Source organism: Capricornis sumatraensis, chromosome 4 (assembly GCF_032405125.1).
Source record: "Capricornis sumatraensis isolate serow.1 chromosome 4, serow.2, whole genome shotgun sequence".
Classification (NCBI taxonomy): Eukaryota; Metazoa; Chordata; class Mammalia; order Artiodactyla; family Bovidae; genus Capricornis; species Capricornis sumatraensis.
This window is the reverse complement of record NC_091072.1, coordinates 120,934,251-120,959,080: the sequence shown is the minus strand read 5'-3', so window position 1 is coordinate 120,959,080 and position 24,830 is coordinate 120,934,251. Positions and strand designations below refer to the sequence as shown.

Genomic DNA, 24,830 nt, shown 5'->3' with positions numbered 1-24,830 from the left:
ATTTCTTAAATCTTTCTCAATAGTCTGATTTAGAGCAGCTACTGACTATCTATCTTCTACTCCAGTGTTTTGATTTTCAGCTACATTAGAAACTGGTCAGCCATTCTTCTTTTAGAAACAAAGACCCATGGTTTAATGTCTTCTGTCATTATGCAGGATTACAGTTTTAGAGAGTATAGTTTTATTCCTATTCTATAAGGAATGTTCCACAAATGTGAAAGAACACTTCTTCACATGTGGGACTTTGTGAAAAAATTGAATTCCATATATAGGCACTGGATAGAGCTTGAAATGTGAGACACTGCAAGGCATAGGAAAGCAGAACATGTGTTCTCAGGGGGCAGCCTGGGGAACTGAAATGAGCCATGGGACACATCAAAGGAGGAAGAGAACCAGATATGGATGCCACCTTGATCATTATAGGAAATATCCCTGACCCTCTTTCCTTTCTATACATAGCAACATTTTCAAGAAGTGGTCATTTCTATGATTTCTGTTCTCTAGGATGGCAACTTTGGGAATCATCAAGAATAGATTTCTTGCCATTTATTTTAAATTTCTTGATCCCAAGTATTTCTCCTATTCTTGGAGCATGATTAATTATTGTAATAAAATGTTCTCTATTAAAACAATAACTCAAAATTAGAGGGAGAGCAGACAGGTAAATGAATAACCACAATGTATTATTCTGTAGTAGAGACACCCACACAGCGCAACTATCTGGAGCACCTAGTTGCCGAGGTAAGTGGTCAGGTGGTAACTGAGGTAAATCTAGAGTCATGATTAGCCAGCCAAAAAATAGCTGCTGGGAATAAATAGATTAGGTAGGTAGATAAGAAAAGAAGGAAGAAAGAGGGAAAGAAAGGAGGGGAAAAAAAGGCACAAAGATAAAAAGAAATAAAATAAGTGAATCAATACTTTTCATCCCAAAGAAAGGCAATGCCAAAGAATGTTCAAACTACTATACAATTCTGCTGATTTCACATGCTAGCAAGGTAATGCTCAAAATCCTTCAAGTCAGGCTTCAATAATACATGAACCGAGAATTTCCAGATATAAAAGCTGGATTTAGAAAAGGCAGAGGAACCAGAAAACAAATTGCCAACATCTGTTGGACCATAGAAAAAGCAAGAGAGTTCCAAAACACATCTACTTCTACTTCATTGACTGTGCTAAAGGCTTTGTGTGGATCACCACAAACTGTGGAAAATTCTTCAAGAGATGGGAATAACAGACCACCTTACCTGTCTCCTGAGAAACCTGTATGCAGGTCAAGAAGCAACAGTTAGAACTGGACATGGAACAATGGACTGGTTCAAAATTGGGAATATACATCAAGGCTGTATATTGTCACTCTGCTTATTTAACTTATATGCAGAGTACATCATGAGAAATGCTGAGCTGGATGAATCACAAGCTGGAATCAAGATTGTAGGGAGAAATATCAGTAAGCTCAGAAATGCAGTTGATACCACTCTAATGGCAGAAAGCACAAAAGAACTAAAGAGCCTCTTGATGAAAGTGAAAGAGGAGAGTGAAAAAGTTGGCTTAAAACTCAACATTCAAAAAACTAAGATTGTGGCATCTGGTCCAATCACTTCATTGCAAATAGAAGGGAAAAAAAAAAAATGGAAGCAGAGACAGATTTCATTTTTTGGCTCCAAAATCACCGTGACTGCAGCCATGAAATTAAAAGATGCTTCCTCCCTGGAAGAAAAGCTATGACAAACCTAGACAGCATATTAAAAAGCAGGGACATCCATTTGCTGACAAAGGTCCATATAGTCAAATCTATGGTTTTCCAGTAGTCATATATGGATGTGAGAGTTGGACCATAAAGAAGGCTGAGCGCTAAAGAAATGATGCTTTTGAACTGTGGTGCTAGAAAAGACTCCTGAGAGTCTCTTGGTCAGCAAGGAGGATCAAACCAGTCAACCCTTAAGGAAATCTACCCTGAATATTCACTGGAAGGACTGATGCTGAAGCTGAAGCTTCAATACTTCAGCCACCCGATGTGAAGAGCCATCTCATTGGAAAAGACCCTGAAGCTGGGAAAGATTGATGGCAGGAGGAGAAGGAGGGAGATAGAGGATGAGATGGTTGAATGGCATCACTGACTTAACGGACATGAGTTAGAGCAAACCCTGGGAGATAGTGAAGGGCAGGGAAGCCTGGCATGCTGTAGTCCATGGGGTTGCAAATAGTCGGACACAACTTAGCAACTGAACAACAACAAGAAAAGCAAGAGGTTCAAGGTGGTTTGAGTGTTCAGGCGTGTTTTTGGGGATGGTGACGATGAAGGGTGATAAAGAGTAGAAAGAAATCAGACTAGAGTGTAAGCGGAGGTGGAAACATGGGCCTTGTGTGCCATGCTAAAAAGCACAGAGGTTTGGTGGAATTATGGGAAGATTATAAGTTGTGGAGAGGAATCATCAGAGTTTCGAAGATCAATCTAACAGTTTTAGAGAATGGTTGAGAGCAAGACCAGAGGCAGAGAGACCTATGCAATAGAGACAGAAAGAGGGTAAAAATTTACGACCCATTAAGGAGTTAAAAATAATAGCTTGGTGATATGTGACTATGAAGGGAAAAGACAAGAATGACTCCCAGGTTTGTAAATGACAGGACTTTAGTATGAGGAGATGGTCAGGAATAGAAGGTAGGGAAGAGCTGATAAATTCAATTTTGAACATACTGAGTCCATGAGGTTGTTAGAAATACACACAAATTTAGAGTTGAGGATAGAGGACAGAGATGAAAATGCAACACGGAATCACAGGATGTAAGTGCAGTATGCAGGGCCTCTTTAGAAGAGCACCAAGACCAAAACAGAAGGGTTGATGAAGATGACTTCCTCGGGCATGCAGATAAGTCCTTGCAGGGAAGACTAAGGCATGGCTAGAAGAAACCAGGAGAAGCTGGTGTCCCGACAACCCAGGGAAGAGAGAATTTCACAGTTTATTAAATGCTGCCCACAGACTAATACAGGTGCTAATTATGTGTCTGCTTCAGATGTAGCATTAGAGCAGTCTTTGGTAGATCTGTGGGGAGTCCATTTCAAAAATGTTGGGGACTAAAGTCATACTGCAGTGAGTGGATGGCAGCCTGGGAAGTGACAAGGTGGTGGAAGCATGAGGACAGAGATGGAAGAAGAGAAGAGTGCCAGCTGTGCAGAAGGTGAAGCAATAGTTCTGCTACTGTTAGAATCATTTCATTAAAACTGACCAAGCACAAATCTTACAATATAGCAGGCATTTAATACATCTTGCGGAGAAGGCAACGGCACCCCACTCCAGTACTCTTGCCTGGAAAATCCCATGGACAGAGGAGCCTGGTAGGCTGCAGTCCATGGGGTCGCTAAGTCAGACACGACTGAGCAACTTCACCTTCACTTTTCACTTTCATGCACTGGAGAAGGAAATGGCAACTCACTCCAGTGTTCTTGCCTGGAGAATCCCAGGGATGGGGGAGCCTGGTGGGCTGCCATCTATGGGGTCGCGCAGAGTCGGACATGACTGAAGTGACTTAGCAGCAGCAATACATCTTGAATTATCAATTTAAAAGAATTGATCAGCTTTTCCCTCCATAAATAATTACCTCATGCATTTTTCTTTTTATAAGTGTGTCCATATTGAGAAAGATCTACTTTCTAAAGAAATGTTATAAGTCTCATATTAATTTTATTTTATAAAAAATATTTCTTGCTTCAAGATTAGATTAGCCCTAAAATCTTTTCTCACCGGTGCCTACCTAATCAATGAGCATACTGCACAATTTCACTTAAAGGGATAATTAAAGGTAATAATTTCCATTAACCAACTTCACAGGTTTAAAAAAAGTCAAATATTTAATGTTTTACCATAATGATACATCATTATTTTAGTAGTTACTAAATGTAATCATCCATCCATTTCTCAACTTTTCTGTTAGTGAGTTCCTCAGTTTATGAAATTTGTGTTCCAGCATTAAACTTGAATGAAAGTTAAAGTTCCAAAAACTAGATTAGTCAAGCCATAACGTAAACAGGAGAGGCAAAGGAATGACTTTGAAACTTCAAGTATTTTAATTATTCAGTACTACAAAACAAAAACTCCGATAAATCCCTTATACTAGAGTCAAATAATATTGAATAAAATTATCAGGTATATCAAAGGAAAAGAGACATTTAGAAATTAGTTGCCTCTGATTAGCACTTCCTTTTTCAGTAGTGTTATCAAAACAGCATTTGTGGTTCACTTTTAACACCGGGAATAAACATTTTTGCCTTTTTCCTTCCTTTATTTCAAGGAATGATTGTGAAAAATGCATGTAATTATCCATTTCTTCGTCTACTTTGGAGTTAGCTCCATTCAAAGCAGATTTTCACATAACCAAGGGGTCAGGCCTCCCTTTAGCCATCATCTAATTTGAAACAGATGGACTAAAAGCCACATTTCCCGGCAGAGCTGCCATACAAGCAGGTAGCTTGGCCCCTGTCCCTGAGGTAAATAGGCTTAATCTATCAATTAGGCAGCGGCCTGAGAAGCCATTATTTTAATCACTTATCTCTGGAAGCCTTCCTCTGCAGCCCCAGAAGCGCCAGCTCACGCAGTTAAGGGCTGTGGGAACAGAATGTGCTGGCACTGACAGCGCTGCAGATTGAGAAGGGGACTCACCCAGACTGGGCCTCGGTGAAAGTGCTTCTCTCGGCAGCGAGCATGACCCCACTTCCTCCTGCCGCCACCTGGCCCACGGTCATGTGCGGCCTCCTCCCGCCCGCCTCGGCTTCCCTCAGTGTGCGGGTGCTGTGGAAGGAGCTCTGATGCCAGGACGACCGCTCTGCCCGGCCCTGCGTGCCCAGCGGCATGGGCGCCGGCCTGGCCTGCCCCGCGGCGAGTCCCGCAGTCACGTAGTTCTCCTTCTCCAGGAGGTTGCCCAGGCTGTGGCTGGTCCCAGGCCTGGGGTAGGTAAGCACTACCGGGTGGACAGGGGCGCCGTCAAGATCGGCTTCGTTCACAGACCCGTACTGGTAGCGCCTGTTGTAGGTGTCGTAGTGACGCTGTCTGCCCACCGCCCTGGAGTGGCTGAAACCTACAATTTCTGAGCGGGCGTAGCGAGGTGGCACGAGAAGCGTGGACCTCCTGCTCTCTTGGTGCCGCAAGGTGTGGCCGGCCTGGCTTCTCTGGCTGTACTGGTGCTCGCTGTGTGCGTAATGAGCCCTCTCAGGGCTGCTGTCTGGGGAAATCTCAAGTCTCCTTAGAGGCTGCCTGAAGAACCTTTCCTCCACCGACTTCTGGGAGCTGTACTGCGAAGTTCCTCTTCCCCGGCGACCTTCATAAGTGGGAGCTGTGCCTGTCTGCACAAAAGAGAAATAAAATTTAAATGAGGCATGAATCAGTTTTCATCTTTGTTGAAGATCAATTATCCTAGGACTATTACACAAGATGTTGGTTTCTCTAAATCACATGGAGAAAGTTGGCTCCTTTCTGGGTAAAATCTGTTTTTAACAAGACTTGGTTGTCTAGTTATTCACACCAGGATTTGATACTGTTTAAAGTTTCCAGTTTTCCATGATGTCCACACAAAACCACTCTTCTTATAATACATTTAGGAAATGGTAATACTTGAGAACGGTACACATTAAAAAATAACTCATAGAAGTTTTAAAATGTTTACTTGGTATTCTAATAACTATGGTTCTATTCTTTGGTATCCTACCTTTAGCAAGTCATAGGTTTTAGTAACAGGGGAACGCACACCAGCAAAATCATTTTCAACCAAGTGTAGATTGTAGACATATTCAGGAACACTGCTAGTTCGGTGAAGATTTCCTGAAAGCAAACAAAATAAGTGGGCCAATCAGTGGTGGTGGTGGTTTAGTCACTAAGCTGTGACTGACTCTTGCGACCCCATGGACTGTAGCCTGCCAGGCTCCTGTGTCCATGGGATTCTCCAGGCAAGAATATATAACAATAGTATATTTTAAATTTAAGTAATTAAAGTCAGTGACAAGTATTAGATTTATATTAGTGTTTTTCAGTGTTAGGTTAACATGGGGCTTCCCAGGTGACGAAATGGTAAAGAATCTGCCTGCTAATGCAGGAGATGCAAGAGATGTGGGTTCGATCCATGCGTTGGGAAGATCCCCTGGAGTAGGAAATGGCAAACCACTCCAGTGTTCTTGCCAGAAGGTTCCATGGACAGAAGAGCCTGGCAGGCTAGAGACCATGGGGTTGCAGAATCAGACACAACTGAGCATGCATGCAATACAAGGCAAGGTTAATATGACCCTTGGATGTGGCAAATGATCACAAGTTCTGGCAACATCCTTCACAAGCTTTTCAAAATAAAAGCTGAATTAAAAATAAAATTAAAACTTTTTTTTGAGGAAAGGGAAGAAAGGAGAGAGGACATTTTCACAAAAATCTAAACGTTTATTACAATCCTAAAGAATTTGGAAATCACTCAGTTGGCTTACATGGTTTGTACTATAAAAGTTCAGTTTCTGTAAGTTAAGAGGAATACCCACGGCAGGAACTCTGAAGTTTCCTGAGAGAATGTAGGTGAGGCAACAAATATAATGGGTCAATGTATTCAGACCAAACATGGGTCAGTTTGAAAAATGCCAACTCTGGGCCTGGGGCATTAGGCAATGTGAGAGTCAGGCAGGAGAGGGAATCCACTTCCACACCAAAAAAGAACTGGTGACTGGTTCTTAGTTTCGGGTTTAACAGATAGCCTGTTCCTGCAAATGCTGCAAAGGAGACAAGCCCTTCCTGCCCCGGTCTGTGGGGACTACAGGGACTCTCAAGTAAATTTGTTGTTGTTTAGTTGCTAAGTTGTGTCAGACTCTAACTGGGGCACATCTTAAAATACTCTTTGAGCTTCAAATGTCTTAAAAAGCTTCCTGTTTTTTAATCAGTTCTTTTGTAATCTCCCACTGCTTTACAAAAAAATAAAAATGAAAAAGGCCAAAAAACTAATCAAAATAATCAAATATCTCTAAAACTTAGGTAATTTCTAATTTCCTAATGTTAACCAAAATTACTGTCACATAGCATTCTTTTAGAAATTAGAGGAAAAATAAAATAGTAAATTAACTCTTCTAGGCTTCAGAGACTCGTGAAAGATGTTGGTAATAAAATAACACACGTAGACCCTTTCCAATACAACTAGAACATACCAACATACTTTCCGAATAAATTGTTAGAGTCTAACTAAATATATTCGCAAGTTATTTTGAGGGAGAGGTGGAATGGAGAGTGTTGTTGTCAAAAAGCTAAAAAAGTAAGAATTCATCCCAGATTATTTTTGTACATGTGTTTTATTTCCTGGAGCCAAGTAATCTGGCTAGTAAACATGTTTCAGGCCTCAAGGGGTCCTGGGGAAGACAGCTACAGGCTTGTAAGTATCACCCTAAAGATCGGGGGTGTTGAGCAAAGGTACACAGCTGTTTGGAGAAGGCAATGGCACCCCACTCCAGTACTCTTGCCTGGAAAACCCCATGGACGGAGGAGCCTGGTAGGCTGCAATCCATGGGGTCGCTAAGAGTAGGGCACGACTTGAGTGACTTCACTTTCACTTTTCACTTTCATGCATTGGAGAAGGAAATGGCAACCCACTCCAGTATTCTTGCCTGGAGAATCACAGGGATGGAGGAGCTTAGTGAGCTGCCGTCTATGGAGTTGCACAACTGAAGCGCCTTAGCAGCAGCAGCAGCAGCAGCAGACAGCTGTTTCCAGGGGCTTGATTTCTTCTCAAGAGTTAGCACAAGGTCAGGCAGCCTCTTAATTTTTAACTTCAATGTCAGAAGAAGCCTAGAACTTGGACACTGAAAGGAAAATCTTCTGTACGAATCCATATCAAAAGCTGTGAGAGGCTTAAGTATTCAGCTCTCAGTGTCTGCCTGAGGTTCCTGCTCAGGCTGTCTGTAGTCCCCAACTCAGGTCTCACTGTTCCTTCTCTAGCCCCTACCCCCACCCCCGACTACCAGGGAGGTAATGCTGCAAGGAAGAGTCTCACCCATGTGGGAAAGGAGGCTAAATGTTTGGCTTACATTCTTAACTCAACATTGTTGCTGTGGGTGGTAAGGCTTTTTAAAGCAACATGGATTAACACCTTAAACTGCAAGATTACTTTTAAGGAACTCAAATTATTTTATTTTATACTTTGTGATGCAGAGTTAGCTATTATCATATCCCTTTAAAAGAGGGAAACTTAAATTCAGTTCAGTTGCTCAGTTGTGTCTGACTCTTTGCCACCCCATGGATTGCAGCATGCCGGACTTCCCCGTTCATCACCAACTCCAGGAGCCTACTCAAACTCATGTCCATCCAGTTGGTGATGCCATCCAACCATCTCATCCTCTGTCATCCCCTTCTCCTCCCACCTTCAATCTTTCCTGGCATCAGGTTCTTTTCCAATGAGTCAGTTCTTTGCATCAGGTAGCCAAAGTATTGGAGTTTCAGCTTCAGCATCAGTCCTTCCAATGAATATTCAGTACTGATTTCCTTTAGGATTGACTGGTTTAATCTCCTTGCAGTCAAAGGGACTCTCAAGAGTCTCAACATCACAGTTCAAAAGCTTCAATTCTTTGGTGCTCAGCTTTCTTTATGGTACAACATCCATACATGACTACTTGAAAAACCATAGCTTTGACTAGACGGACAATTGTTGGCAAAGTAAATGTCTGCTTTTTAATATGTTGTTTAGGATGGTCATAACTTTTCTTCCAAGGAGCAAGAGTCTTTTAATTTCATGGTTGCAGTGACCCACCATCTGCAGTCATTTTGGAGCCCCCCAAAATAAAGTCTGTCACTATTTCCATTGTTTCCCCATCTATTTGACATGAGTTGATGGGACTGGATGCCATGATCTTAGTTTTCTGAATGCTGAGTTGTAAGCCAACTTTTTCACTCTTCTCTTTCACTGTCATAAAGAGGCTCATTAGTTCTTCTTTGCTTTCTGCCATAAGGGTGGTGTCATGTGCATATCTGAGGTTATTGATATTTCTCCCAACAATTTGATTCCAGCTTATGCTTCATCCAGCCCATCATTTTGCATGTTATACTCTGCATGTAAGTTAAATAAGCAGGGTGACAATATACAGCCTTGACGTACTGCTTTTCCTATTTGGAACCAGTCTGTTGTTCCATGTTCAGTTCTAACTGTTGCTTCTTGACCTGTATACAGATTTCTCAAGAGGCAGGTCAGGTGGTCTGGTATTCCCATCTCTTTCAGAACAGTTTATTGTGATCCCCACAGTCAAAGTCTTTGTCATAGTCAATAAAGCAGAAATAGATGTTTTTCTGGAACTCTCTTGCTTTTTCGATGATCCAACAGATGTTGGCAATTTGATCTCTGGTTCCTCTGCCTTTTCTAAATCCAGCTTGAATATCTGGAAGTTTATGATTCACATACTGTTGAAGCCTGGCTTGGAGAATTTTGAGCATTACTTTACTAGCATGTGAGATGAGTGCAACTATGTGGTAGTTTGAACGTTCTTTGGCATTGCCTTTCTTTGGAATTGGAATGAAAACTGACATTTTCCAGTCCTGTGGCCACTGTGGAGTTTTCCCAATTTGCTGGCATATTGAATGGAGCACTTTCACCGCATCATCTTTTAGGATTTGAAATAGCTCAACTGGAATTCCATCACCTCCCCTAGCTTTGGTCGTAGTGATGCTTACTAAGGCCCACTTTCATTTCCAGGATGTCTGGCTCTAGGTGAGTGATCACACCATTGTGATTATCTGGGTTATGAAGATCTATTTTGTATAGCTTTTCTGTGTATTCTTGCCACTTCTTCTTAATATCTTCTGCTTCTGTTAGGTCCATACCATTTCTGTCCTTTATTGTGCCTATCTTTGCATGAAATGTTCCCTCAAATTTTCTTGACGAGATCTCTAGTCTTTCCCATTCTATTATTTTCCTCTATTTCTTTGCATTGATCACTGAGGAAGGCTTCTTCTCTCTCCTTGCTATTCTTTGGAACTCTAGATTCAAATGGGTATATCTTTCCCTTTCTCCTTTGCTTTTCACTTCTCTTCTTTTCACTGCTATTTGTAAGGCCCCCTCAGACAACCATTTTGCCTTTTTGCATTTCTTTTTCTTGGGAATGGTCTTCATCACTGCCTCTTGTACAATGTCAAGAACCTCCATCCATAGTTCTTAAGGCATTCTATCAGATCTAATCCCCTGAATCTATTTGTCACTTCCACTTTATAATCATAAGGGATTTGATTTAGGTCATACCTGAATGGTCTTGTGGTTTTCCCTACATTTGTCAATTTAAGTCTGAATTTTGCAATAAGGAGTTCATGATCTGAGCCACAGTCAGCTCCTGGTCTTGTTTTGCTGACTGTATAGAGCTTCTCCATCTTTGGCTGCAAATAATATAATCAATCTGATTTTGGTGTTGACCATCTGGTGATGTCCATGTGTGGAGTCTTCTCTTGGGTTGTTGGAAGAGGGCGTTTGCTCAAAGCCAACTTAAATTACTTGCTTTAAATTGCAAAGAGACTTACTATCAGGTTTGAACTCTGGGTTCATCCTTTCCACTGATCTTTAGTATTGATCTCTACTATTTGATTGTATTGTGGCTCTTCTGAAATTGTCATTTATCAAATCCCTGGAGGAATTATCATCAGTTTTTTATGCGAACCAAAACAATCATTCTCTTTCCTCTAGAACCTTTACCTGGACAACTCCAAATACTCTGTAAGTTTTTAATTTGTTGACATAAATCCTTATAAGGAAGTTCTTCTGTTTTCAGATGAATGAATTGAGACTGATTTACTGGTTCCCAAAATAACTACAAGGTAGTTGGTAACAGGGAGTAAAATAAGATTAGATCTTTAAACCACAGACTCTCTTCCTGTGCAAGAAGAGTTGTAACTCTTGATATTCAAACTGCAGGATGGCTCAATAGATAGTTTCTCTGGTTAAAAGGCCAATCTTAAACAATAAATAATGCACATTATTTGCCTAGGCAGTCATGAGTTTGAGATCAGTATAGGGGACTAATGAATTAGCAGCTGTGATGTAAGATTTAAAAAATATTTTGAACTGGCTGGAATTAAAAAATATTAATCAGGATGGAAACAAATCTCTTTAAGGCAAATCATTATTTTCCGTTCACTCAGAGGATAAAACACATAATAATATAGTCATATTATATAGTCATATAATATAGTCATGGCTGAACATATAACTCAGCCATGCCCTTCTCCAAAAACAGAAATAAGAAAGCAACAAAAACATATTATACATGCAGGTACATACTGCTTTAAATAAATCCAACATAAAAATTCGTATTTTCTAACATGGAAAATCAGGTCATGCCTTTATTTCAAAGGACTTGTTTACATCACAAAAGGACATGGGTATCTTCTTTAAACTGAAATAATCTGAGGCCCCCAACTCTACTACTTTCTGTATGTCTTGACAAATTACCGACATTTATTTCCCATAATTCCACCTATTAACAGAGTTGGTGAGAGACATTTATCCAAGAAAGCATATATTCAATGCTTTTAAAATTGTAAAGCAACATGCAAAAATTAGGTAAGGCTTTAAAAACAGAATTTGGATAACAAAATTTGTATTTCACACATTTTCATGAATTAATCTGTTGTAGAAAGAGGGATAAACTGGTTTGCATGCTTTAATTCACACTGTATTGTATCTAAGAGTTTTTATTCAGGTATTGAATTTGGCTTTTTCTGGTTATTTTGATTGACCCAGCCATTGAGGATGATCACAATGACATTATTGTGGTTTTCAATAGTCATTCATATAATGTGCTTTTGCTATTTCCTAAAAAGGCAATGATTTATAGGCACTATTTCAAATTAATACTCACTCAGGCAACATTATCCAATCTGTTTCTTATAAGAGCACTGCAGACATCTATGGAGCCCAATTTAAGGAACATGAAGGACGAAGTTACAGAACTCAGTCCTCCTCAAATAACAAGCAATTCAGATCAAAGCAGTTGCGGGGGCAGGGTAGGAGGGTGAGAGTTGGGGGCGTTGGTTTTGATTCCAAATGGCTTAGAGGATTGCAGAGGTGTAGACCTCACAGGAAATGTAATTTTCTCTCTTTCCAATTCTGAATGTTAATCGGAATGATGTGATCCCAAAGCAGCTGTTCATGGGAAAACATCTTGGTTTCTGGTCATCTATGCAAGTATTGTCCAAGATGATGAAATACTCTTAGAGTTAAAAATTGAAAATTAATTTCTATAATCAATTCTTTCTTTGTAGCTTTTGTGACCAGCTTTATTACCTAATTGGTTAAATGTAATAATTTATTTATATATATTACATATATATAAATGTCTATTTGGTTAAATTTAATACATTGATTTGTATATATTATAGATAAATAAATCTAGTACATTTATTATATTGAAGGACAGGATAGCCTAGCATGCTGCAGTTCATGGGGTCGCAGAGTCGGACATGACTTAGCAATTGAACAACAACAATATATGTATGAAATTAAATTGACAAGTCTCTAATTATGACTCTATTACCTGTATCTGGGCACATTAAAAAAAAGTCAAACACAGCTTCCTTTATGGCAAGCATTAACAGGTGATACAGTTGCTAAACAAACACCTTTAAATAGCTTGTGTTTATTAGAGAGATGAGAGTAGCATCCACATTCAGAAAAGCATCTTGTTTTCAAGCCTCCAGCACTCTCTGATGCTGCTGGTGCTGCTGCTAAGTCGCTTCAGTTGTGTCCGACTCTGTGCGACCCCATAGATGGCAGCCCACCAGGCTCCCCTGCCCCTGGGATTCTCCAGGCAAGAACACTGGAGTGGGTTGCCATTTCCTTCTCCAATGCATGAAAGTGAAAAGTGAAAGTGAAGTCGTGTCCGACTCCTAGCGACCCCATGGACTGCAGCCCACCAGGCCCCTCCGTCCATGGGATTTTCCAGGCAAGAGCTAAGCATGTTGAAAAACTGATTTGGTTCACATTCAGCTCTAAAAGAAGAATGTGTAGAGATGGTGGTATAATAAATTCCCATGAAAACAGGTACTCATAGAAATCAGTATGTGTTCACTACCGGTGTTTATTTAAATGCTACAATTTATTGTGCTCAATCACAGACAGTTGCCTTCACTGTGTGAATTCACAATGGTCTTTTTGATGGAAAGAGACTAGACTCTGGAAGTCTAAAAGCTATCACCTTCTTCTCTTTGGTCTTTTCACAGCAACCTCTGGGTAACAACATCTCTCTTTCTCCACATACCTTAAAAAAGATTTAACTACATGACGTCTTGAAACTTATTAGAAGGAATCTGTATAGCAGTTCATATTTAAAAAGCTCCTTAAAATCATTTACTAACAAAAGTAGGTACTAAAAGAAAACACAAAATAGGACCCATCAAGAACCAAATGGACTTCCCTGGTGGCTTGGATGGTAAAGAACCTGCCTGCCAACGCAGGAGACATTAACAGACTCAGGTTTAATCCCTGGGTTGGAATGATCTCCTGGAGAAGGGAATGGCTACCCACTCCAGTATTCTTGTCTGGAGAATTCCATGGACAGAGGAGCCTGGTGGGCTACAGTCCATGAGATTGCAGAGTTGGACACGACTGAGTGATTAACTCTTTCAGTTTCACTGAATTAGTGAAGAACTTTTCTTTGTGTGGTCATGTAACATAGAATTCATTTTCCCTGACTTAACATTAAAAAAAATTATTTCTTTTACTTTCTGTTTTTACTTTCTAAGAAAAATATATTCATGAAAACCACAATTCTACAACCCTGTTACACAACTCAGGTAAGCACTTGCTCAGGCTGGAAAATGAGTGGAATTTGTTGGTTGAAAAAACTATGGTAAAGAATTGTTTTAAAGAAGACTAGAGTCTATTAATGTCTTGCGTTATGAAAATATTAAAAAAACGTGGTGGTGCTATAAATGACCAGTTAAGAAAGCTCACATGATCAACCCTGAGGAACAACTGAGCGTATTGAGTATACAGTTGGAAAGTACTGGCTATGAGTTCTTACCAAGTGGAATATGCCAGGAGTCAGTGTTGGCAGTACAGTGGTGACCACAGCTGGCTTCAAAGTTGAGTATGCCAGAGAAAGACCAACAATCCTGGCAGAAAGGGCCTTGAACTCCGAGTGCCACTGTGTCACTAGTCATTGGCTATCACCCATTAATATATTAACCAGCCACCAGAAGTCCTTATTTTTTAGGAGTCCCTTTATGTAGTTTATGATACCATTTTATGACATTTTGGAGGTATTCCTCAAATTACTGCTTTCAGTTCAGTTCAGTTCGGTCGCTCAGTCGTGTCTGACTCTTTGCGACCCCATGAATCGCAGCACGCCAGGCCTCCCTGTCCATAGATAACCACAAAACACACATTTAAAAGTTCCTTCTATACTGCAGGTATCTATATCATATACTTTGAGTAGCCATATGTTATTATAAAATGTGATTATAAACTGGTAATTTAGCATATTGGTAAAATACTAAGTAGATACATCCTGGAATTTTTTAAATCTTAGGAATTCCTATAATTTATCACCATACTTTTTTACTTATAAAAAAGTATAAAGTTTTATAAAAACTTATAAAAATTTATCACCAAACTGTTTTACTTATAAAACTTTAGAACTGCAATGACAAATAACACATTATACTCACAATGATGCAACTAATAGTCAAATAGATGAATTTATAGAACTTTTTCCTTTAAAAAACTCTACCAGTTTTGGTAGTAACTCTTAAATCATGATATTTCTACTGCCTCTCACTTGCCAGTGCTAACCTCTTCTCTCCCAGCTGATTCATAACTTCTGTCCCTTCTTTAAATCCACCAAATCTGCCAGATGTATTTTCAGAAAACCCCTGCATATTTCATGTTTCTCCCCTTTGAAACATCTTGTTTGACTCACAGTGATCAAATCTTTAACTCGGATCTTTAACTCGACACTATGAGGTGGAGGGATGAGGGAAAGCTGCCTATACAGGGGCACAAACTGAGCTGAGTCTTGAGGGGCATGTAAGAGTTAAGCCAGCCAAGAGAAGGGAAGGGGGAGTCAGAGTAGTAGTAGGGAGAGGAACTGAGCAAGATAAACTGCTGGCGTTTGGTTGTGTGCCAGAATAGTGGTGATAGGACCAAGTTTGAGAAGATGCAGGCGTCAGAGCACAGAGAACTTGAAATGCCATGCTGAATACGGAATTTCACTCCTGTAGAGAACAGCAAGAAACTGAAGCACTTAAATCAGGAAATGGAGCGCTGAGATTAGAAACTTTACTACCTAGGTGGAGAATGAATTGGAGTAAGGCCAGTAAAAGCAGGAAGAGGTCTTATGTTCCAAGTAAATTTTTACCTTCTTAATGTAGAATCCATCTTTTACTACCACTTTTGGCAGTCCTACATCAGAACTTGACATGTTAATGGATGATCAGTCAATATTTCCTTGTACATTCAAAATATCCTAGTTACACATATTCAATTTGCACTTAATCCTTCCTGTGGATCACCACAGTGGAGCCAAAATGGGAGGATGACAGCTGCTTTTGTCTTAGAGCGGATGGAAGGTGCTCAAATATTTCCTATTGTTTCTCTGTCATTCTGGAAATAAAGAGAGGAAGAAAAAAATTTCCCTGAAACGTAGGCAGACTCTTTCTAAGTGATTAGAAAAGCTGACTATGTTCATTGTGGCAAGGTTGATTCTACATCTGCATAATATATATTTACTGCCATTCTGTTATCTTTTTGGTGTGTCTATTTTTCTGTAATATTTTGATATTCTGTAATAAGTTATTATGATCTGTCAAGAAAAGTTTAAATTTATATTCCTCCTTCAAAAGAAAAGGTCATCAAGATACAATAATTCTGATGTGATCTTCCTCACCACCATCCTGTGACCATACTAGTGAGATTTAAGATTTAGTGGGAATAATTTATTAAGCTTCTAATGAGTAGTATTTTCTTCTGGATATCAAGGAGTTGCAGAACTTTGGTTATGATGCTTTGGCCAATTAATACTTTTAAGCCTAAAGCTGACTATTCCAAGAACACAAGTATGCGAATTCTTTTAATGGTAATAGCAAGCTGTGTCTTCAAATGCTCAAGATCTTTTTTCTGAATATGTATTTTCATTTAAGTCTACATATTGAATGGGCTCCTCAGCTCATCTTTAAGCACTTTTCTTAATAACAGAGCAACTGTATTTATGTCCTATATCTGGTCAGCATTAATGGAATTACACAAAAGATACACAATAGATTTTTCAATAATTCTATTCTAAAAGGACCTGAAATTCTGCTTATTGTTCTTATCCTAATAAGTCAGGGGATGGTTCACTCTAATACAAAGATTAAATATTCTACTAATTGTAATTCTACTAATTGTCTGTTCCCATTTGCAACACTCTTTTTACTATTTACTCTCCCAGAAGGAGTATGATATTTATGTCTTCATACATTTGTGTACATGCACAAAATAGCTGGAGTTCAACATTTACCTCAGAATGGTATAATTTAAAATTCTTGAATGTCATCTGAGATAGTACCAAATGATCTTGTTATAGACAATATTAATCAAGTCTGATATATAAATTCCAGAGGTTTTAGCAACATATTTGTTATTTATATTTCATTATTATCAAAGATATGCTTGTTCTCTCAGGAAATTTTAAAAAAAGTTTCTAATAATTTCTATTGATCAGACCAGAAACTCAATTTGAATATAAAATTAATGTTAACTGTTTGAAGATAACATGTATAGCCTTATTTTAATACACAGGAAAAAATTTAAAGCTGATATCCAAAACAGTTAGGAGAAGGTGAAAAACATATGCCTAGAATTTCTAGCTCAAGGGGGCTACCCTGTGTTCTCATGACTGGAACTTACTAACACAGGGCATAAATAACATTAATGCAGTCTTTAAAAAGTCTAAGTGAACAGCTGTCTTCTCTTAAGGTAATTTCAGATACCTTATCTGGGACATAGAACAATGTACTTTTATAATCAAACACTGTTACATTTCAATTGACTCTGAGGCATCGCTACTCATGCCCTCACTCAAGACCTTATCCATAAAAGACGCGTTGTCACCATTCTCTAGGGATGAGAAGTTAATTTTTTTTGTAATCACCATGTTGTTAACATTCTAGTTCCTTTGACTAATTATAATTGGAAGAATTTCTGAAAAAAAAATAAAAACACTTTTTTTAATCCTTGCAATTGATCTGCTAGACATTAGGCTATATCATATATTAGGCAAACAAGGAAGTACATTAAATCAGGTGGCAGTACTGATAACTTTACATTCACAGCAACACAGCCATGTTCCTGCTATCCCGCCATCTAACTTTTTTTCCTTCTCTCCAGAATTCTCCTACTTTGTAAAGGACTAGTCGCCTTGCTCCCAGAATTGCTTCATTCCTGGAATTCCTTTTTTGGCAACAAATAATTCACACAGGATTTAAACAATGTCCAACAATCCTCACCCTCACCCCCCAGCCCCAATAATACCTATTAATTGCCTTTTTTGCTACCTTAGCCAATTTTCAGTCCTTTCCCCCAAAATCCTTCTGATCACAGGTATTCAAAACATCTTAGCAAGGAAAACCATTTAAGTAAATAGCATGCCTTTGGTTGATTTCCAAAGTTTCAATTTTTATTATGATATTGTTCATTGTGTTTAGAAGTATTACATATGATAACTTAAAACATGACTTCCTTACCCAGGCACCCAAGGGGGAACTGTTATAATAAGTAAAGTAGTAGTATTTTCAAAGTAAATGTAATAAGTAGGATATGGACACTTAAAATTCTTCCCTTTGCTAATATAATAATGTACTTGCAATTCGTAAATGAGTTCTAACTTTTATAAAAAAAAATTAAAATTTTCTACAATACAGACTCATCTCACAATGCTGCTATAGACCTCAGTTACGTCTCCCCACCCCCCAAGAGTTACAGCCAATTTTAAAATGTTCAACACAATTTAAAAATAACATCAAAAGTTAAAGTAATTTACAATGAAAACCACTCACTTATATAAAGGCATTAGAGAGAAGCTGACAAGTTAAAGAACCCTGCAGGGTATTTATCAACAAATCAGTCGTATTTATCTCATCTCTGCTTTCAGAAGATTATCTGCTGGTTCAGTCTTACAGGTATGTCAACAATGCAGAATTCTCCAGAGCCCTGGAGCTAAAAGCAGTTAACATTAGGGTCACTTCTTCCTGGAATTTATGTTGATACAGGATTCTTTCCAGACCACCACAGTTTCAAGAGTCGCCTGTCTGTTTCAACTTTAGAGACAGGACAGTAACATTGAAACAACACTCACAACCGTAAGAAGCCCCCAGACTTCTTCAAAGAACTTTAACAATATATACAAACCACCCCTGGTAACTGTTCCATAGTATGTTAATGCTAAATTCCTCGGAAGCTAATTTCCTCTTTGAGTCTCAGAAGCTTTGTTCCTTAGTTGGACTCAAGCAGTTACAGCAGAAGCATCATGACAGGGCCCTTTGTTCTACCATATCAATTCTGTGAACTGTGTAATATTCATGCTGTTCCCCCTAGAACACTCTTCCTTCAACCCATTACCTATGTCCAATCCTACTGATTTCTTGAGACCTAAAATCCCAATTCCTCCAAGAAACTTTTCAAAATTCCCTCCAGATAATAGTCTAACTCATACTTCTAAACTCCATAATTTGTTGGCTGTTCTTCCTTTGAGTAGCTTGCCATTTTTTATTTGATTAACACATTTTTTAGAGAGCATTTTCCTTCTACAGACTTTGAACTCCTTGCTTTAAAGCAAAAAGAGTGTATGTTTAGTTCAGCACCTGCAACAGTGCCCTGGATGAAGACTAGACACAACAGAAAGTTCTTGAATTCACCACACAACATGAATGCACCATTTTCAAGAGAACAAATCATATGTGGGTTTGGAACCAAGCCTCCAATAAATGTTGAGAGACTGACAGACTTTTCATATGTGAAATGGATCCTCGTATCTATTTCATATAACTATTTGAAGGATACAATAAAATGCAAACATCTTGAACAGGGTTAGGCACAGAGTAGACGCTCAGCAATGCTCCCTTTCCTTTTGTTCATTCCCTATTTTTACTGAATAGTTGATGTCTGCTTGCTCTTCCTCGGCATTCTCCAAAGGTAGGAAAAATATTTCATGTGCCTTCCTTGTGTTCCCCTATGCAGAAACAGCTAGTCTGGCTCCAGTTTAGCACTGGACCCGCACAGACTAAAGGGGTACAATGATCTCACTGGTCAAAAACTGGCCTCAGTTGTCCTGGGGTCTTTAGTCAGATTCCTAAATGTAAATTAGGTTCTTTTTTTCCATGTGCTATGGCAGTTCTGTGTCACTGAGATGTCTCCACTCTCTCAGAACTTTATCAATTATATTTAAAGGAAAAATGGGAATGGACCATAGACAGGCTTGGGTCTAATAAAAATCCTACTTTGTATTAATTACCAAAAAGCTTAACAACGTAACTGATGAATAGTTTAAAAATTAAGGCTTGGGAGTTTTTCTGCTACTTACTATCTGTGGGAAATTGTTACTTAACTGCTTAGTAAAGCAACCTACCTCACAAGCATTGTTTTTTCTTGGAAACATAAATAACATAATGAATACACACCACAAAGTCCAATTCTTGGCACATAGTAGGCACACAATTATATCAACTCTAATCATTAAACAGCTTCTCTTTACTTTTCAAGTACGTAAATATTGATTGCCTGACCCTTTAAAATTATTTTACACAAATGGAAAACAATACAGCCTCTCAGTTTCTGCTGTTTTAGATCTCTGATCTGGTCTGCAAGCATTTTTCTTTTTCCTAATCGATTCTACAGTTGTCATTTCTCAAGTTAACTTCCTAGACAAACAGTTCAACATTGCATGAAACAACTGGTAACCCAACTTAACTGTTTCTTTCCTCTTCTCTTTTCCATAACAAGCCTAGAATACTTTTATATTAAAAAATTAAACAACTAATAAAATAATTACTGGGGGGCTCTGATCATCTGACTTTTAGCAAGAGAGAAAAGGTATTTCACGTTCTCTAATTTTCAGAACTGGTTTGCCATCTTCTTCCCCTTCCACCTCCTTAACTATCAATTACTAAAAAAAAAAAAACAAAAAACACCAAACCTTGTTCACTTCCGAAGTTTAATTTTTTTGTAAATACCAGCGCTGTGCTCACGAGTGCGTTGGCGGGGCACAGCAAGCAAGGCAGGCGGGACTGCTGCTGGCCGGGTCAAAGTCCCCTTCTTTCTTCTCCTCCTCCTAGTCAACCAGCGGGGTGGTGTGATTGCTCCCCAGCCCAAAGTCTCCTACCTTTCACTTCCTAGATGAAACCACTCGCTCCATACACTGGGTGGAGTGCCCCAAAGTATCTAGGCAAGGCCCACAATCCCAATTTATAGGTTGTAGGAGAGCCAGTACTTTCAGGTTTTCTTTTTAAAAATATTTATGGAGGTCACAGATCCTTTAAAAATTTTAATAAAAGCTCGGGGCGCTTTCTCCCAGAAAAAAATGATTATATCAAATTTCTGCACAGAATTTCAAAGTGTCTAAAAATTCCTGGAACCTCCAGATGAAGTCCCCTGGGGTGGGGGGCCTAGGGGAGTAGGTTAAGGAAGGGGTGAAAATCTTGGGCTGAATTCTTTTCAAATATATATATATATATATATACACACGTATATGCATTTAATATACGCAGATACATATATGACAAATCTGCGTAAGAGGTTATTTTAAGAAAGAGTGCTTTTCCAAAGTAAGCTGGTCTGAGTCTGGAGGCGTACAATGGGCCGGCAACCAACAGGTGTGCAGAACCCGGGTCCTGCACCCTCAGGAAGAAGCAAGAGGAAGCAACCGGGCGCTGAGGGTGAACGGGGGATAGGGAAGGGATAAAGGGCAGGATGAGGGCGGTGTGGGGGACAGCGGGGCTGCACTCACCGTTGCCCGCGAAACTGCGGCCCTTCCGGGCCAGGGTCTGCTGCACCTGCTCCTGGATCCGCAGGCTCTTGACCGCCTGGCCGCTGCTCCCCGCCAGCTTCAGCTTGGCCTCGGAGGGCAAAGCCAGGCTGGAGCTGTCCAGCTGCCCCAGGATCTGCTGGCCCAGGACTGTCCGGATGTAGCCGCACTCCGCCGAAGAGCCGGGAGCAGCCATGAGGCCGGAGCTGGGGACCAAGCCGCTTGCCTGCCGCGAGACCTGCGGGAGAAGCTGCGGCGGAGCCCGGGGCTCCCGTGCAAGCCCCGCCCCACCGCCCCGGCCCCTCCTCCGGCCCCGCCTCCGCGCCGGTGAGAGGCCCGAGCTGAGGAGAGCTGGGCCTCCGGAGGCCGGAGCTGGGTCTAAGGCAGGAGAGGGGCGCGGCTCTAGCGCGCCTAGCACTCGGCTAGGGAGCTGGGCCGAGCGGACCTCGCGCGCCGACACCTGGCGAGTTGAACTGCTCACAAGGAAGCGGGAGAGGGGCGCGGTCCGCCGTGGGGCGTGCACACTCTCCGAGTCACCTCGGATCCTGCGGGCCAGGGCCGCACCCCGCTCTCTATGCCTCGCCCGGCCTCCGCCTAGCCCTCGAGAACGACGTGATTTCCGCCTGACTGCCGGGGTCGACCTGCAGGCACCTGCTCCCTGGAGGGTCAGTGCTGTTCTTGGGCCGAGGTTTGCCTCTGGGATCTCCGAGGGAGTAGTCTGTCTGGTTCGTCAGGCTCTGTCAGACTGTTCGAAACATTTCCTGGATCTGAGATGAGAAGGGGCTATTTGATCAGGCTTAAGAAGGCAGTAGGAGGGAAATGTGCTGAGAAGACGATCTGTGTGAAATAAATGAGTTTTTAAAATAGTTTTTTTTTTCCCCCTTCGTACAGTTTCAGGGACTGTCCTTTTTGCGCAGATGCAGTCCCGGAAACATATGTTCTTCCTTACTGAGAATTTCTGTTTTCTCTTGCACATACACAAATTGTACCCAGTACACTCTTGCTCACCCACTCCTCTCTTATGAACACTCCCACACAGAGAAGCTCCGATAAGAGAGCAAGCACGCTTTCAATAGCTGATACTTTTAAAGTCCTTTTTATGATAGACTCTTTGTAGGGATCCCATGGAAGGAGTCTATGACTTTTCAGTCGTATATTCCACAATGTATTGCTATTAGCTGTGTTTCACACTTCGTTAACTACAGAGAACATGATGAGCTAAACTCAACAGAAAGAGCCCTTGACCTTAAAGCTTTCAAATTCACTCATCCTGCTTTCCCTCTTTGGACTTGAGAGGCAGAAGGAAAAACATCTATCCCCGGTAATAAGATAAATTCCATTTGATTACTTGGGATTCTATGTCCACTCTACCTCAAATCACTGAGTTATTGCAGAACCTCACATATTCAGGTTTCTGGTGGCTAGAGAACACAGCTTCTCCTGTCTCCATTTTCCTATGGCATATCCTTTTGTCTTTACACACACGCTTAAAGCACAATATAAGGCCTTCCAGGGGATGAATAGGAAGTGAAGGGGCCCAAAGCCTGGACAACTGGAGTGGCAACAATTCTACCATCCTTTCTCAGCTGGCCACATGGCTTAAGTGAAGCCATGTGAAGCCATGTAGATCGTGGGTCTTCTATGCAATTCCTCCTATCCCAGTAAAATGAAGTCGCTCAGTCATGTCCGACTCTTTGCGACCCCATGGACTGTAGCCTACCAGGCTCCTCTGTCCATGGGATTTTCCAGGCAGTGGATTGCCATTTCCTTCTCTAGGGGATCTTCCCAACTCAGGGATTGAACCCAGGTATCCCGCATTGTAGACAGACGCTATACTGTCTGAGCCACCAGGGAAGTCCTATCCCAGTAGGACTAGTCTTAAAGTGGATTATATCTTAGGAGGGCTTCCCAGGTGGCGCTATTGGTAAAGAACCTGCCTGCCAATGCAGGAAATGTGAGAGACATGGGTTTGATCCCCGGTTTGGGATGATCCCCTGGAGGAGGACATGGGAACCCTCTCCAGTATTCTTTCCTGGAGAATCCCATGGACAGAGGAGCCTGGCATGCTACAGTTCATGGGGTTGCAAAGAGTTGGACACAACCAAAGTGCCTTAGCACACAGGCACGCATGCCTTGCGAAGAACTTACATATATAGCCAGATGTAAATATCCAAACCTGGTGCTGAGATTCAATTGAAAAAGAGAAGGGTGAACTGAAGGGAAAGTGATGATAGAGACTTCCAACACTGAATTTCACTCCTGTCCTCTTCTTCTTCCTCCCCCCACAGCCCTCCTGGTAGCCTCCTCTGGCAGCTCTGTAAATGCTGCTTTGAAAGATAATTTAAGTACCTGTCCCACAGGGTCAGCTGGGCCATTCCTTGGTTTTTGCGCCTAATAAAGTCAACTCTGCCTCCATATAGATCCTTCAGCAGGGGAGTGGAGAGGAATGTTTCTCATTTATTTATTTGATTGGTCCAAACTTCATTTACTTTCTTCCCCTCAAATTGACTTTTTTTTCCCAAGTGTAATGTTGTAGTTGACTAGCCTAATAGTATCCTATTGAGAATGTAGAAATCTTGGTAATGGGTAGTTGGGTGATTTGACAGGATGGTTAAAAGCACTGAGTTGTGAATGAGGCAGATCTGGGTTCAAATCTTAGCTTGTCCTTTTATAGTGTAGCCTTAAGCAAGTGTCTTTACATTTTTAAGCCTTAATACTCCTACCTATAAAACGGGAGTAATAAAAGTACCCACCCTGAAGTGCTGCTGTGAGAATTGCATAAGTGGTTCATAAGAAAACCCCAGTGAATCATTGTTCAATACTCTTTAACAAGCATCCCACTGAGTTCCACTTTTGTATTCCTCACCTCCTTCAGGTCTTCGTTCATATATTATCATTTGGGTGAGATGCTCTGTTTCTCTGTCTCTGTCTCTCTCTCTCACACACACATGTGCTTGCACACACAGAGGCACTCATTATCTCCCTTCGCTGCTTCATTTTTCTTCACAGCACTTATTTTCATACATATGCTTTATATTTATAACTGTTGATTATTATTTTCCAACTGGAATGTAAACTCCTTGAAAACAGGTTCTTTGTTTTGTTTACAGTTGTCTCCAAGAGCTAGAGTAGTGCACATAGTAGATAATAGAGATATGTTGAATGAGTGAATGAATCATGTATGCAAGCACTTAATATAATTATGTGGTATATAACGAGTGTTCACCAACTGTTAGTATTCTAGGTATTCTACTAGTTAGCTATGTAATAGTCCTTGTAAATAAAAAAACAACTATACTGAGGTCATTTTGAATACTTTCAGAATTCAATGATTCATTAGAATAATTCCTTTGAAAATAAGATAAACATATAAATTAATTGAAAGAATATCTATGGAGATGAGAATCCTATTGCGACAGCAATAATTAATTATAGGGTAAAGGAATGCAGACTCTGGCACTGTGCTCCAAGATGGTCTTAAATGTGCTTCTATTCCAATAGAGTGCAGGCCCTTTCATGTTCTTTGTATTTCCTGGGAAAGTTGCCTAGCTGACTTCCTAAATTGTGAGCAATCTCTGTGAGATAACTATTAAATGTAGTTTCTACCCAACAAATTGAAGCATGGAAATTAAATGCTATGAATATTTCTGTGGTATTATGGGTGTTCTAAAATCTGCTACTATTTAGTATTTAGGTTCAGTTTTGAAAACTCTTCCATCTCTTCTGTTTTTCATTTACCAACAGAATCTGATAAAAGAAAAAAGTAAAACCACAGGAAGATTGAAGTGGACTATAAATAACAGATCACAATTATGAGGCTACAGTTTCTATCATAGAAACCTATGATAAG

General features: G+C 40.3%; 1 protein-coding gene across 2 annotated transcripts in view; it reads right to left on the bottom strand.

Moving 5' to 3' along the window:
* The window catches only part of PKP2 (plakophilin 2), a 91,229-nt gene extending 70,053 nt beyond the window's left edge, over positions 1 to 21,176 (bottom strand). For both annotated transcript variants that reach the window (XM_068970513.1, XM_068970514.1), the window contains exons 1-3: positions 20,963 to 21,176; positions 5,698 to 5,810; positions 4,656 to 5,335 (exon numbers count right to left, since the gene is read on the bottom strand). In XM_068970513.1, the coding sequence (XP_068826614.1) occupies positions 4,656 to 5,335; positions 5,698 to 5,810; positions 20,963 to 21,176 (1,007 nt within the window). The remainder of the gene's footprint in view (positions 1 to 4,655; positions 5,336 to 5,697; positions 5,811 to 20,962) is intronic.
* Between the last annotated feature and the right edge of the window lie 3,654 nt (positions 21,177 to 24,830).